This window comes from Cuculus canorus, chromosome 3, assembly GCF_017976375.1.
Source record: "Cuculus canorus isolate bCucCan1 chromosome 3, bCucCan1.pri, whole genome shotgun sequence".
NCBI lineage: Eukaryota > Metazoa > Chordata > Aves > Cuculiformes > Cuculidae > Cuculus > Cuculus canorus.
In genome coordinates this window covers 107628265-107642875 of record NC_071403.1, presented here as the reverse complement: position 1 = coordinate 107642875, position 14611 = coordinate 107628265, and the positions used below count along the sequence as shown (strand labels likewise).

The following is a 14611-nucleotide window of genomic DNA, read 5'->3' as shown; positions in this document are numbered from 1 at the left end:
GCATTTGGAGAATACCAGATAACATGCAATATTTCAGTCACTAACTCACATTCATGTGTAGTTCTTTCTTGCCTGATGTTGTCAGATCTTCATGGGGCCAAATCTTGAATGCTACCGGTTTACAAGGAAAGGGGAATTTTTTGTCCTTTTTTTTTCCCTTCTAAGGCCCAAAGTCACCGAGGTACTTAGAAAATGTATTATGGCTCATTTACTGCTACCCTGCAAAACAATCAGCCTCTGCTTTTATGTCTGACTGAGTATCGGAGGAGTTTGCTCTTCTTTTTTTTGTTTATTTTCTCTAGCTATTTTGGCAGCATTGACCTATTCCAGCAATCACTCTAGGGTTAATGGTTTCCTAAAAAATTGTATTGTTTTTAAAAGCAATATATTTTGATTGGTTTTACCAGCTGTGAATAGTTACAATTTTGACAAGGTTTTCTTGCTATGTCCAGTATTTGGGAAGCACTGTAACCACTAGCAGTATTTAAAGAAATGATGGGCACTATGCATCTCCACTGCCCCTGGGATGAGAACAAAAATTGTCTCATCCCAATTGATCAGGATGTTCAGGATGTGAAGCAGGATGTTTTGCTAATCTGGCAGCAAGTGAGTGTAATCCTCAAAGTGCTGCCTTTACCTTCCACAGATAATGGTTTTAAGTGTCGAAGTGTGCAATGTGGTCTCTCTAATTGAAATCAGAAAAATAGGAAGAAGCAGGAAATCCTCCATCATGATATGGCCTCAGCACCATATTACAGAGATGTTACTCTTAAGGACAAGGAGTTTCTAGCACAGTACAGCTGAAATGGCTGGGCTGAGGTGGCAGGGAGGCCAAGCAGAGCTTGGAGGAGATGGATAGGACCATCAGATCTCTTTGCTACCTGTGGGACAGGACTGGGCAAAGTAATGCAATGGTGTCCCCAAGCTATGAGTTTGATGCAACAGTTACTTTCTTTGATCCTCCTGGGTTTTCTCTGCTTGAATGTAAAGTCCTTGTTGTTAGGGTCCTAAAATTTTTGATTCAAGAAGAGAGTGCAGAAAGCCATTTTCACCTTTGGTTTGCTGCAGGAACAGGCTCATGATATCTTGTTTGCACAACTGGATGAAGATCCCCTTTTATACAGATTCTCATGTAAGGTGGGTTTTAGCACTGGTAGAAGAAAATGTTGCTTTGAGTATTTCTCGTCTGGTGTGAGATGTTTGGGCTAATACTTCAAGAGTGGGTACATTTGAGAATATTGAGATGTGGTTTTAGTAAATGTTTCTTAGGAAAAATACCCCAAGGTTTCTAAGGTATTGTCTCCCTTCTAGCAGTGTCTAATATTTGGGTCAGTAATTTCTGCATATCCAGTCAAGATACATACAAACCTGTACCTTTGATTGTAAATGCAAAAGTACTGCAAACTAAAGGCATGTCCTTGATTGATGCCTATTCAGTTTGAACAACTACAGCTTTCAGATTTAAATTTGCCATTGTGCAAGTAAAAGCCTACATTTGACGAAAGAGCTCTGTACTTTGCTTCAAAGGTCCAAACAACAATAATGTACAAGAGGAGAGTGGGACTCCAAGTATCTGTGTGGCCTTGGATGGATGCACCCATTGACTGGCAGTTGAGTTTATGGAGAAGATCATGCACATTTTATTATACCACAGATCACAGTGGTTAAAATCAGGAAGGCCCAGGCTCAGCAAAGAGCAGAAGAGCCAACTTAGAGCAGTGTGCAGTAGTACAAGTAATTAACTTTGTTTTTGTTTACACTCCAAAGGAAGAGTCTGAACATTACAAGGGACACAAACAAGTTTCATTTCAGTGATGAAGGTACTTCACGTACACTTGAATATCGACTACCACCTGGTGTGATACTTGATCAAAGAACTCTGAAAACCACTGAATTATTTAAACTGAGTTGAGTCTGACAGAGTAGGATGCTGCCTAAAATGGTTTTAAAAAGTAGTTCCTTATCATATGATCCTTAGCTAAAGTTGCAATGCATTGATATCTGTGTCACTGGAATTATTATTTATTATTATACTCTCATCACTGAATATCCCAAAAGATAACATGAATAACATTAGGAGAAAGTCAAGATGTAAAGCCTCAAATGCTTTCATATAATCAATACAACATCATACTCACTAACAGATTTAAAGCAAGGGGGAAAATACTTGGGAACAGAAGTCTGTGAAACATGATATGACCAAAAAATAGTAATTGTCTGGGATAATTTACATATGCTTAACAAAAATAAATACCATGAGGGGTCTGGATGAGATATTAAGGTATGTATTAACTTCTGGCTGTGAATAATTATATCTTTGCACTACACAACTGAGAATCTGCAATGGGTATTTGTGAATGGATGCAGGGAAAGTCAGTTGTAATTACTTGCCTGATTTGACAGCTGTGCTTTTTGAAGAAGAATATTCAAGAGCTGATGGATACGTTACACCTTTTCTTGGCTTGCCCTCTACAAAAAAATCATTAGACAGCATCACAAAATATTCTATATTTTCATAGAATCATAGAGATTAGGAGAGATCTTAAAGATCGTGTAGCTCTACATGCCCTGCCATGAGCAGGGACAACTCCCACCAGACCAAGCTGCTCAAGGCCCCATCCAACCTGGCCTTGAACATCTCCAGGGATGAGGCAGCCACAGCTTTCCTGGACAACCTCTGCCAGTGCCTCACCACTCTCACAGTGAAGAATTTCTCCCTAATACCTAATCTAAATCTCCCCTCTCCAATTTAAAACCATTACCCCTCATCCTTTCCCTGCACTTCCTGATAAAGAGCCCCTCCCCAGCTTTCTTTTAGGCCTCTTTTAAGTGCTGGAAGGTCACTATAAGGTCCCCCTGGAGCCTTCTCTTCTCCAGGCTGAACAACCCCAACCCTTTCAGCCTGTCTTCATATGGGAGTTTCTCAAGACCTCTTGATCATTTTTGTGGCCCTCCTCTGTACTTACTCTGACAGATCCATGTCCTTCTTTAGCTGAGGACTCCAGAACCGAATGCAGTACTTCAGATGAGATCTCGTGAGAGTAGTGTAGAGGGAGACTATCACTTCCCCTCTGCCTGTTGGTTACACTTTGGTTGCAGCCCACGGTATGGTTGGCTTTCTGGACTGCAAACACACATTGCCGGCTCACATTGAGCTTCTCATCTGTCAGCACTACCAAGTCTTTCTCTTGGGGACTACTCTCCATCCACTTTCTACCCAGCCCGTATTTGTGGTTTGGATTGCCCTTACCCAGGTGCAAGACCATGGACAAAACTCCCATCTAACAAACACATTCAGAACCAGGCCCTGTTTATTTACTGCTCAACTAATTTTCTTGAAGATTTCTTTCATCTGATGGCAGAATCTCAAAACCATGCCACTAAAAATACCAATGGCTAAATGCATCATCATTACAAAAAAAAGGTAGAATGCATGAAAACGTAACCATGGGAAGGATTTGAAGAGGTCAATTAGTTCATTCTTTTGCCTTCAAATGGTGCTGAGCATAAGAGGACTGTTCCTGAAGGACATCTGTATAACCTGTACTTAAACCCACATGTTCCCTAGGCAGCCTTTAACAGTGCCTGACTCTGCAGTTGAATTAGAAAGCATGTTTGATGTGGGATTCATTTTGTCATGCACATAGTACTCTTCTCTGACCTCTCTTTTGTAATATACCATTTCTGGCAACAGTCTTTTCAGTAATAACAGTGAGAGAAGGCTGTGTTTGTGTGTGGGAACATATGGTACCTATATTTAGATCTAAAATGAGGGTCTTGTCTTAAAACAATGAGGTATATTTTCCAGTTAAGCTGTAAACCATAAATCTTTTTAGTGTCACAGCAGATGTCATCTCTATTGGTACATGGGGCCATACAATTCCACCTTTTGGGGCAGTTTTTGTGGTCGCAAGGCATGTTTATGTCACTGAAAGAGAAGTGTTGCAGAGAAGCCCAGTGCGGGGAAATCTGCTCTGGCTTCTAGGAGCTGGTGGGTGTAGGACATCTGTAGCCCTCTATAAGGGTTTGGTTTTTTTGTCCATGATGGCGCACAAAGTATGGTGTATGTGAGGGAAACTGGTCCTCTATCTGCAGGGGTGGCCATGGAACAGGAGAGGCATTGTCCTTTTCCATTTTCGTGTCTCTAGCTCCTTTGTTTGACTCCTCTCTAAAATTTCATATGTCATTAAAAACGCTAGATGAAGAACTCTAGTTAGTTTGAGTTACTAATGAGGCAATGATGTCAAGAACTATTCAGCTTTTTATATAGAGTGGTATAACCTGAAAGCAGATCCACTGAGGTCACACAGATCTGCCAAAGACCAGATCTGGCAAGTTAGCATGCAAGGACAAACTGGATAAAACTTTCTCCTTGCCCTTGGGTATCTTGCAGAAGCTGGCCTAAGTGAGGGGCAACAGGTCTTCACTTCTATTTCTCTCCAAGCTAAAACTGGGATCATGAGCCACACAGGACTAGGGAGTTTTCTCCCAATTTGATAGAAAGATGGAAAAGTTATAGGATTGCAGATGCTTTTGAAATGCCTTTCTTTATCCCTAACAGAGGTAGAGTCGCCAGGCGTGAGTGGCTGGTACATGGGTGCAGTGATAGTGTAATAATTTAATCTTATTTTAAAGTCTTTCTGTGTTAATCTGATTTTTAATGCAAACCCGAAGCCCACTGCTATGCAAACAAACAAGCTGGTGTGGGAAGGCTGGCTGCTCCCAGACTCTGGAGTTTTTGATCAACAGCAACTTGTGTTCCACATGTGATTGAGAGGCAGATCTGATGCCTGACCTGCATGCCCTCCTGCTCTCTGGAGCAATGGTAACATGTCTTTTCCACTGTCTGGAAAAAGTTGCATCTGTGTTGGAATTTGCTTAACATACTTAAATATGGGTTTACAAGTGGGCTGAAAACCTCAACTTCTGGTTGTTGAAGTACGAGCAATGGAGTGATGGCTGTTCTCCCTCTCATGCTTATTTGTGACTAGCAGACTCAGAGGTTTAGAACTCTATTTTCTTAACCCACTAGCTGCAAAACTCCCACTAAACTGAATGGAGTCATTCAACTGAGTGCCAAGACATTTCAGTGCTTGAAAGGGAATACCAGTGTATTTGCGTACCTCCTAGTGTGTTGGCTGCTTTAATCCCAGACAGTAGACCTCATCCCTCTTGCCCCTAAATCACTCCACTTCATTGCCTGGATCCCCAGGGGATTCCTCTTGTGCTCTTCTGTGTGAATGCTCATTCACAATTTAAACATCACAAAGTCTTGGTGGCAATATCCTAACTAGGAATAAACTGTTGGCATGTATCCAGGGTGCCGTAGCACATACAGGCCTGGTCTTCTGCTGAGAGGTTATTCAGCTGGAAAATGGGGAATTTTGTTCAAGATCTAAAACTGTCCTGAAATTAATGCCTTAGGTGACTTTGTATTTATATTGGGGAATGCATTATGCAGCTCTGTCTTTTTATGACCCATAATTGTTAAAAAAAACCCAACTCATCTCTTTTTGAGGGTGAGTTCTGTCTGCATTCAGTCTCAGGCTGCCGAGATGAATAGCACAACCTTCCTGGATTTTCTAAATGTCTCTCTAAAATTCCCACATTTTAAGTAGTTATAGTGAAAGTTTACTTCCTATTTGTATAGAAAATGATATATGATATAATTTGTGTATAAAATGATATATTATGTTAGATTTATGCTTGAGCTAGTTTATAAACTGACATCAGTGAGAGCACTCAGCATGCATAAAATCAAGTGCACAAGGGACAAATCTCTTCATAGAATCATAGAATCATAGAATAGTTAGGGTTGGAAGGGACCTTAAAGGTCATCCTGTTCCAACCCCCCCGCCATGAGCACAGACATCCCACTAGATCAGGCTGCCCAAGGCACCATCCAACATGGCCTTGAACCCCTCCAGGGATGGGGCATCCACAACTAGATTTCTCATCATGACCTCTTACATGTGCTTGTAACTTTCTCCTGTACTTTCTTTTATAGTGTCTCATTACTTAAGAATAAAGATTTGTTACTATAAATCAAAAATTCCTACAGTTTTATGGTATAACAACTGAGCAGCTGCTGAAGTAAAAAAATCTTATTTCCCATTTATGTACCAGAATTACAATGTGCTGTTTGTTGGGAGAAAAATTAGCGACAGTACAAGTAGCAATTCAGCTATTCCAGGAAATTTGTACTCATCCAAAATAAATCCTTCTCATAATGTGGTGTACCCATGGCAAAATGCTGTAAAAATTGCATCCAAATATATTAATACAAACTCCAGATGACAGCTTGTTTTGGTCAATTTCCGAGACCTCCTTTACTGTCCATGAATTTTCACATGAAAAGAACATTTCTTTATTTTTAGTGGCTGTTTAGTTGCTTGAGCTGTTGATTTTTCCAGAAATGATGTAGTTAACTAACATCAATTGGTCATACCTATCCTAAACCTCTAAAAGTGCAGACTAGCAAGAACTAATCCACTGTATGGATGTAGCAAGAAGCTAGATTTAGAAATTGTATGTAAAGCAATGTAAATTAGACCTTCCTTTCAAACAGGTAGAGTAAGTGCAAGTAGGTTTAAGATAATCTGAAGCTTCTGTAAAGGGGATCTGATTTACAAAAGAAATAAATTCGTGAATTTTGCCAGTGAACACAACTGAGCTGCTATATATATAATGGGGAGAAAAAAGGAATTAAGATGGATTTCCCTGCACGTAGTAGATAGCACTGTTTGGCTAACACAGGTGGGGAGAATGCGTAACGTAGTTGGGATGCATCAATAGAATTGCTTGATGTAGGGTTTGCATAAATACATTATGGCTATAGGTGGCTTGAGATTTGTTGCCATCAGTCCAAAGTGCCTTCAGAAGACGTGAACTCAGGCGCAGGCTGAGGCTGCTTCAAATGGCCAAAAGGCCCTTTAGTTCCCTTAGCAGCACTACTTACCAGGGTGGAGAGCAAGTGCAACAGCAGGAGCTCCCTGTTAGTACTGTGGCTTGGATGTTGTGTATCAGTCGCAGGAGTTAAGATGCTCTCAGAGTATCAATCCAGATAGCCTGTCACCTTCCGCAGTGGGCTGAGACCCACACTGGGCTGAGCTGAGCACACAGCCGGCAGGGTGTATGTCTCTTTGCAGGCTATATAGGAAGCCCGGAATAAAAATTGTCTCAAGTGCATTATTCATGCTAAAGCTAGGTGAGATGGACCTGTTGTGACCTAGCGGGTCTTTCAAATGAGAAGGCTGCTTCCCCTTATGCCTTTTGCTGCCTGGTTGGTCGGGCAGTGAGTTGCAGCTGGGGAGGGCAGACAGCTCTGACATGCCCCTGTGGTACCTGACACGAGGAAGGACTCCCTCCAGCGTGGAAGTGACAGCGACCGGACCCCGTTGGAGAAGCTTCCACGGTAACCAGAGTGACCGGCAACTTTTTGGACAAGGATCTTCCCACCTGTGTTGTCAATTACACCACTGCAAGATGAAAACATGATATCTGAGGATGGAAATTCCCCCCGAAATGCAGAAACTGTTCAATAATGCAAGAGGTGTGAAGCATTCACTTCTACCTTTAAACGAGGGCCTTTAGTGAAGCTACTGCTATGCCTGCTGCTAAGAAATGTTTGTGCTTCTTCCACATAGAGAAGAGCCTTTTGTTACAAAGTGCTGTCAGGATCTATTTGCTCTCCCCACTGATCCACTGGTCCTGTGTTTAAGGTTGACCTAGTTGTACACAAGAACAAGCTACTGCCTTCGTTAAAATTCCTGCAAGCTTGATTGAAAGACTGAAGATACAAGGAGAGGTACTCAGGGAAGTTTTTGGGCCAACCATGTGACAGAAATACAAATATGAGGCAAATCTCCCACTTGTTTGACGTCTTCTTTTGTAAAACTAATGGAATTTTTTTGAGTTCCAGTATGTGTTATCTGCAAAAAAATAAGCCTGGTTTGGACCACAGCATGGAGTAAACTGAACACAATATTTCTGGAAGCTGTAGAAAACCTGGCTGGGACTACTTGCTGTGCACATTAAATGGTGTTTGAAATACGATGTAACACGTATCTCAAGACAAACAGAAAACTTTCAGTGTATGCAACCTGCTGTGGCATCATTATGGAAGTAGGCAAATCAGGAAGAGGCTGCAACTGCAGAAGGAACATAGGTCTGGCAGTGATTCACTGTGCAGAACAAGTAACGGGCAGCAAACAATATGTTAGTGCTGTAGCTATCTCTGATCATTACAAGAAGCCGCTGGTAAAATAACTGTAAGGAAAGGAAATTTACTGTCTAAAGAAATGAAACATAAAAACTAACAAAGCCAAACCCACCTGGCAAGCAAGGAAAAACTGAAACCCTTACTGCAATACTACAGGAAACCAGCATTTGAACGACGGAGGGAATTGCAGTCACTATCAGTATTATAGAACTTCCCTTTGGCACAAGCTCTGTGTGCAGAGGCACACAGTTTCCACTGTGCACTAGTATCTGAAGGAGGAATTTATTGTTTGAAATCCTATCACCTGGTAGTTATCTCCCCAGCAAGGGACTGAGCAGACAGAGCTGCAGCCAGGAGGTGGCAGCCCCATATACACAGTCTGTGCACTGCCCAGTGCAGAGGTAAGGTGCAAAGTCCCAAAACCTTAACTATCCAGCTTTACTCAAGATGCTACCTATTTCACAGGACTGGAAGCACTGCAATAGTTCAAATAACTCTGATTGATGTCAAATTATCAGTCTGGTTCTACAAATTCTTACCGCATTTTCAGCTTTCTCTGTATCCTGCATAAAGTTACTTTTTATTTTGCTTTTGAAGTTATTATCTGTTAAAATTTTATGCACATTTTTTGAATGGTGAATGAAACTCAGAAAAAATTGTGCTATAAAATTTGTATTATAGATTTTCTTGTCCAGAGTCATTTTCTGTAACAGAAAAATCTCATTACTCAGTCTTCGATGTCAAGGACAGTTAAATTCAAATCTGGAGAACAAAAAGCAATCCCAGAAGTATAAGAGTCATATGTATTCATCACTGGTGATATGTCTATTTTTCTCCGAAGCTTTATTAGTAGCAGCAGCTCCATCCCTATCTTCCTCTCGAATAATAGTATTACAGTAGTAATTTCCTGTGCATGAATGAGAGATCTGCAAATCTCAAGACAGTCCTCCTAAAGTTGAGAAATATCTTCAAACATGACTAATTTCAACAGGAATACAGGATTGACAGTACTTCATAAGATTGGATCCATAGCATCACACATGTTCTTTCTCTGCTGTTCTATCAGAACAGCAATCTGCAATCGAACCTACCAGGCAGTGGGAGTTCTAAAGGATCTGAAAAGCCAAGAGCTTCCCTACACTGAAGTGACAGTTTTGTCTCAGTGCCTTGCTCATTTAAACTCACTCACCTGTGAATAGCAGCATTGCACACACTGGAAAAGGAAGCGTAAATGTCTGTGCCATAAACGCGGTGTTTTACATCTTGACATCCAGGAGGGCATTTTGCAATGAATTCTGGATTGATTATTTTCCCCGCCTTGACATCGCAATCGATCTGGGGTACATCTGTGAGTGCAAAATCTTGGTAAAGTCAGAGTGAAAGTTTTATAGTTGAGTGATCTTGTCATGAAGCAATAAGTAACTGAGTGACAGGGATGCCCTCCTCTTATGCCTTAAATTTTGCGATACAAGACATGTCTATGTGTTCTGCATCTACAATATAACACATACAACCCCCTGTCCTGATGGATGTGTCTGAGCCTGGGGATATATCTGACCTTCAATGTTTGCTTCTTTGAAGGAAATACCCATTAAGAATCTATGCTGCAGAGAGAAAGAAATGTAATCACCCAGGCTGTGGTTAACCTGTGGGAAGGAGGGAGAAGGAGAAAGACTGTGCATACACGAGGTGGGAGGCTTCCGAAGCCTCCTGCTGTGCTCATGTAGTTCTGTGTCACCTGTAATGCCAGGCTGCAGCCACATCCCAGTATCTTACCCTTAATTTTTAAAACTCTTTGCTGGATACAATTTACTTCAAACAAGGGTTTTAAGCGTGAGTTCACAACCTCGCAGCAGGCTTGTTTGTCAACTAAATGAGCAAAATAATCTTTAAACAGGAATGGTCTTACAGCAATATAGCTGAAAGTTATACATCCTAGTGCATAGGACACGCACCACTTGTCTCATGCTAATCAGCTATATATGCTTTGTGTTACATCAGGTTCTTTTCACATATTTATGTCTCTCTCTCTGAAATTCTTAGTGTTTGCTTAGATCCTTGTGGGGTACCCAATGACCTATGAAGGCAGATTTTAGTAGTGAAGTACACAATTTCCCCTTTACACACATTCTGTAGCAGACACTTTACCTAGTGATTTGATTTCAATTAAAAAAAAAATCTCTTAACATATGCTCCCGTTGACTTTGCAGCCAACTGTGAAGAGCTACTAGAATACAAACTCACTTTGCACTTTTTTAAAGCATTAGAGATGCTTGCTGTAAAGCAGCCAAGAATACCACTAGGACACTTACATAGCTTAGCTTTTTTCATCTTCCTTGTGGCTTCCTTAGCTGCACATGTACACATAAGAAACACACCTAAAACAAAAAAACAAAAAACATAGTAACAGGAAAAAGGGGATTATCAACATCTGTCAGCACAAGGTCCAGTGCATGAGATTTCCCAAATTTGAACCAACAGACTGAAAAAATAAAATGGCAATATCTTGAGTGACGGCTAGGTTTCTACTCATGAGCTAATTTTGCAGTCAAGATGGCAACTACTGTGGGGGTGGTTTTCTGAAGGGGATTAAGGACAGGTTCAGCTCACACATTCATCTGTGGAACTTGTTATCGAAAGATGACATTGAGTCCCTGTGGTCATGAAAACTGTGAAAGGCCCCAGTATTTCCACAAGCAGTGGACACTCTTCGTAACTGGTGCAACAGATAAGTCAATGAACCAACACGCTCTGTGCACAAAGCAACTGGAAAATTAGGGGGAGAAAAATCCTTCTAATAGCCCTTGAAGAGATCATCCTGTAACGGTGTGCTGTGGAATTCCACTCACTGGTAGTAGTGGGCATGGAATACTGAGCATCATTATGGACCTCGTCAAGTTCTAGTGTGGCATGTCTCAATATTCTGTCCTAGAAAGGGCACTGCTTTTCTTCAGTAAGTAGAAATATGATTTGAAAAGTGAAATGATATGAGAGACATACATTGTTACATTAAAACATACATCACAATATATGCATGTAGCTTACCTTGTCAGTTTTACTTGCTAAGTGTGTTACACACAACAACCCTTCATTCTTTGTTTTAGTCTATAAGCACTATATTACGGGGAATTACTAGCTTCATTACAAATATCTTGATCTCATTCACTTTTTCCTTCTCTGAGCCTTTAGAGGAAATTGAAACTCTCTATGACGTGTTGGCTGATGCTCTCATTATTGTTAAGTTAATCTTACTAGAATATGCAACAGCAGTCTCATTTCTTTCTTTTATGCTCTTCTCCTCCTAGAGTGGCTACAGAGGATTTGCAGACTTAATAACTACAAGAACTTGCATGAAATCTTTGGGCACAATTTAATGTGGAGAAAGTGATTTGGTCTCTTAGTAAAGACAGAACAACTACACAGCTAGCTATGAATTTCACCTAAGAATGGATAACCTGCCAGACATCATAGTTCCAGCTAGAGGGAATATTGCCTAGGAATATCACAATCAAAGCCATACAGCAACGTTATGTTACGTGGTGGCTGCATCTCCATCAAAGGAACACATGTAATTAAAGTAGAGTATGAAACCATTCTTAATCAACCAGACTGTTCATGTGAGATGAATTGCAGATTCTGGAGTCTCTACATGTTCCCAAAAAGCCAGATCTTGTCTGACTGCCAAGGGAAAGAAAATAAAACATATTTACAACTTTTTTCCTTTGGCACCCTCTTGTTCATAGAAAGAGCAAGAACACAGATAAAAATTGGGAAAAGACACTCCTAAGTAAGAAACAGATCATTTTTTTTTTTGAAGGAATTTTTACATTATAGACATTTGCAGGCCTAATTGTGCCATCTGATATGGATTGCATGCAGGTGGTCATGTACTTAGAGATCTCTGCAAATAATTAATGTTGTTTCTATGCCAAAGTCAAGAAGTTTGGGTAGCCCATTTCTGAGAAGCTGTGCCAAGGCTTACTCCACCCACCACTAATTGTATCATCAGCCATGGAGTCCAAACAGAAGAGAGGAAGCCAGCAGCCACTGGTGATCCAGCCCAGAAGAGTACAAACCCACAAGCTACTAATTGCAGCACATCAACTGTACTTACCAAAGAAGGTTGCAATGACTGTGGCCTTCATGGTGAGTAAAGCAAAATCTAGTTTGCCACTAAGAAACACTGAAAAGGAAAAGAATATATCAGGTTGCATTCAGAGGTATTGTGTGATACTGTGACACTGGGGAAAGAAGGATTTCTTCAACCTTTCACAGTCTTTACCTCCTACATCCTCTTCTCATGCTTTGTATAGCAGCTGATGTCCCCCATGGAGACGATGTTTGGGCTGTGGCATTCCCATGGACTAATTTTTTACTTCTGTCCAAGATTTCCCTTTTGCCTCAGGAAACCAAGATTTCATTCTACACGCTTATTTCAGAAACCAGTGGCAGCAGAGGGCATCATGGGTACAGATATGCTTTGACAGCTATTTTAGTTCATTCTCTGCTTTTCTGAGGCATGCTCACAGAATCTCATTGTCTGTACATCAAACTGCACCATGTAGTCTCATAAAGATTCTAGGAATACAAGTCTGTTCAATCCTGACGGATATTGTATAAAGTACCTTGGAATCGTGCCATTGTTTGTGAGACAAATTACCGGTTTCTTTCTTTTTCTGAGGATGTGTGTGCGTGCACATTTGTGCATGCGTGTGCAGCTGAGATTAAGAGCACTCTGTCAGAACAACCAGACAATGTTATTTTCTGGATCTGTATATGTGATCTCTGACTCCTGCCACCCCAGAAGCTATTTTCTGTGCTACAAGAATACTAACTTATCAGAGATAAGCCCCTCCCAGCTTCTCCTGAGCATTACTTCACATGCTGATTTTGCAGTTATTTAGTGATTGTTGTGAGAATCCTGAGTTGTGCACTCATGATTCATCTCAGTCATTGAAATACTATGAGATGCTTGGCAAATATCAGAGTAAAAAGTCTGAGAGGGAGAAAATATTTTTATGTTGTACAGGGAAAACTCAAGAATCAAAATAAACTTGGTCTTCAAAGAAACTGATTACATGATTACGAATGGAAAGATTTGTACTAAAGTAAAAATTAGTTTGATATCAACGAAGAAAATAACGGAATTTTAAAGCCGCAAGTGATCAGGAAAAGCAAGATATTTCCCTACTAGAAAATGTAGCAGTGGCAGATTTGATGCAGAGATTTGTGTACTCAAGACCAGGTCTTCATCTGTTATGGAAGGAAGTTTAGACTGATGAAATAGATACAGGACAGGAAAAAAGATCAGTAGTCTGTCTTCATATACAACGTTTCCACATTTTTTATTTTAACTACTCTTCTTTTTCAAGCAGGATGAGTCAGGATGACGAAAATTACATGCTAGACTAAACTGAATTTGGTGAGTTCTATGCCTATATAATTTATAACCCTTTTTACACGGACCATCTGCACCTCTGATTTCTTGCTTCTGTACTGCAGTCAGAGAACCTGAAACCCCAGGGTACACTAACAATATCACTTCCTAAAATACCATGTCATTCCTTAATGACCACCCTAAAGCAACCCTCCTGTGAGGCTACTAAAGCTAAAAGCAGCAGAGGTTGCTCAGAAGACACCAAGCTGAATCTTGATGGTGCGGAAAAGGGCTGTGTCTTTCTACAAAATGATGAACAGTGCAGTTGGGGTGACCTCAGACTGTACAAGCCATAGCAACAAGACAATTTATGTGGTAGTGTTTTGCTGTTGCTATTAGCTTCCATGAAAAAACCCTGCCTATCTCTTGAAAGAAAAATCTATTTGAAGCATTTACTGCAGTGTATCTCTGCTGTGTAGCTGCTAAATGAAATAGTAAACTGTAGAAGAGAGTTCAGAGTAATTAGCTCTGATGCTTTTCTGTTCATTTATATGTCTCAGCCCATCACTACACCGTGTTACCCTTTCAAAGGTACCAAAAAATTGTTACCCCTTGCAATGAATTCTTGCTTCAGGAAAAAGAGAAGGCAGAATAAGAGCTGCAGGTAATTTGCAGAACCACAATGCACCATTAAAGACTACATTGGCACTGACGTAAGTGTTGCAAAATGCATCTTAATGTGAACATTCCCCAAATCTGCAGTGAATAAATTCAGCAGTGGCATCTTTATTTAAAGTCAAATAGAGCTGTGAGAAATAGTCCTGACTGTATTTGTGTTGGTGATGAAGTATTTTCATCTCCAGTTTAACTAGAGTGGAAAAGGTCTGAGATGGTAAAGGAGCCATTGAAAAGGTAGCCTCACAGGTGAGTTGCTGTGTGCTTTGCAGAGGGAGTCCAACACTGCCAAACATTTCCTGTCTCACACAATGGATAAACGACCTGTACCACCAGTG

The 14611-nt window shown here is 40.7% G+C and overlaps 1 protein-coding gene across 3 annotated transcripts in view; it reads right to left on the bottom strand.

The window, feature by feature from the left end:
* VIT (vitrin) overlaps positions 1-14611 on the bottom strand; it is a 62633-nt gene that overhangs the window by 34694 nt on the left and 13328 nt on the right. For 2 of the 3 annotated variants that reach the window (XM_054063567.1, XM_054063568.1), the window contains exons 2-6: positions 12336-12404; positions 10534-10599; positions 9411-9582; positions 7345-7478; positions 2392-2469 (exon numbers count right to left, since the gene is read on the bottom strand). In XM_054063567.1, coding sequence (XP_053919542.1) covers positions 2392-2469; positions 7345-7478; positions 9411-9582; positions 10534-10599; positions 12336-12366 — 481 coding nt within the window. In that variant the 5' untranslated portion in view covers positions 12367-12404. The remainder of the gene's footprint in view (positions 1-2391; positions 2470-7344; positions 7479-9410; positions 9583-10533; positions 10600-12335; positions 12405-14611) is intronic. The other variant, XM_009559345.2, reaches the window with a different exon arrangement.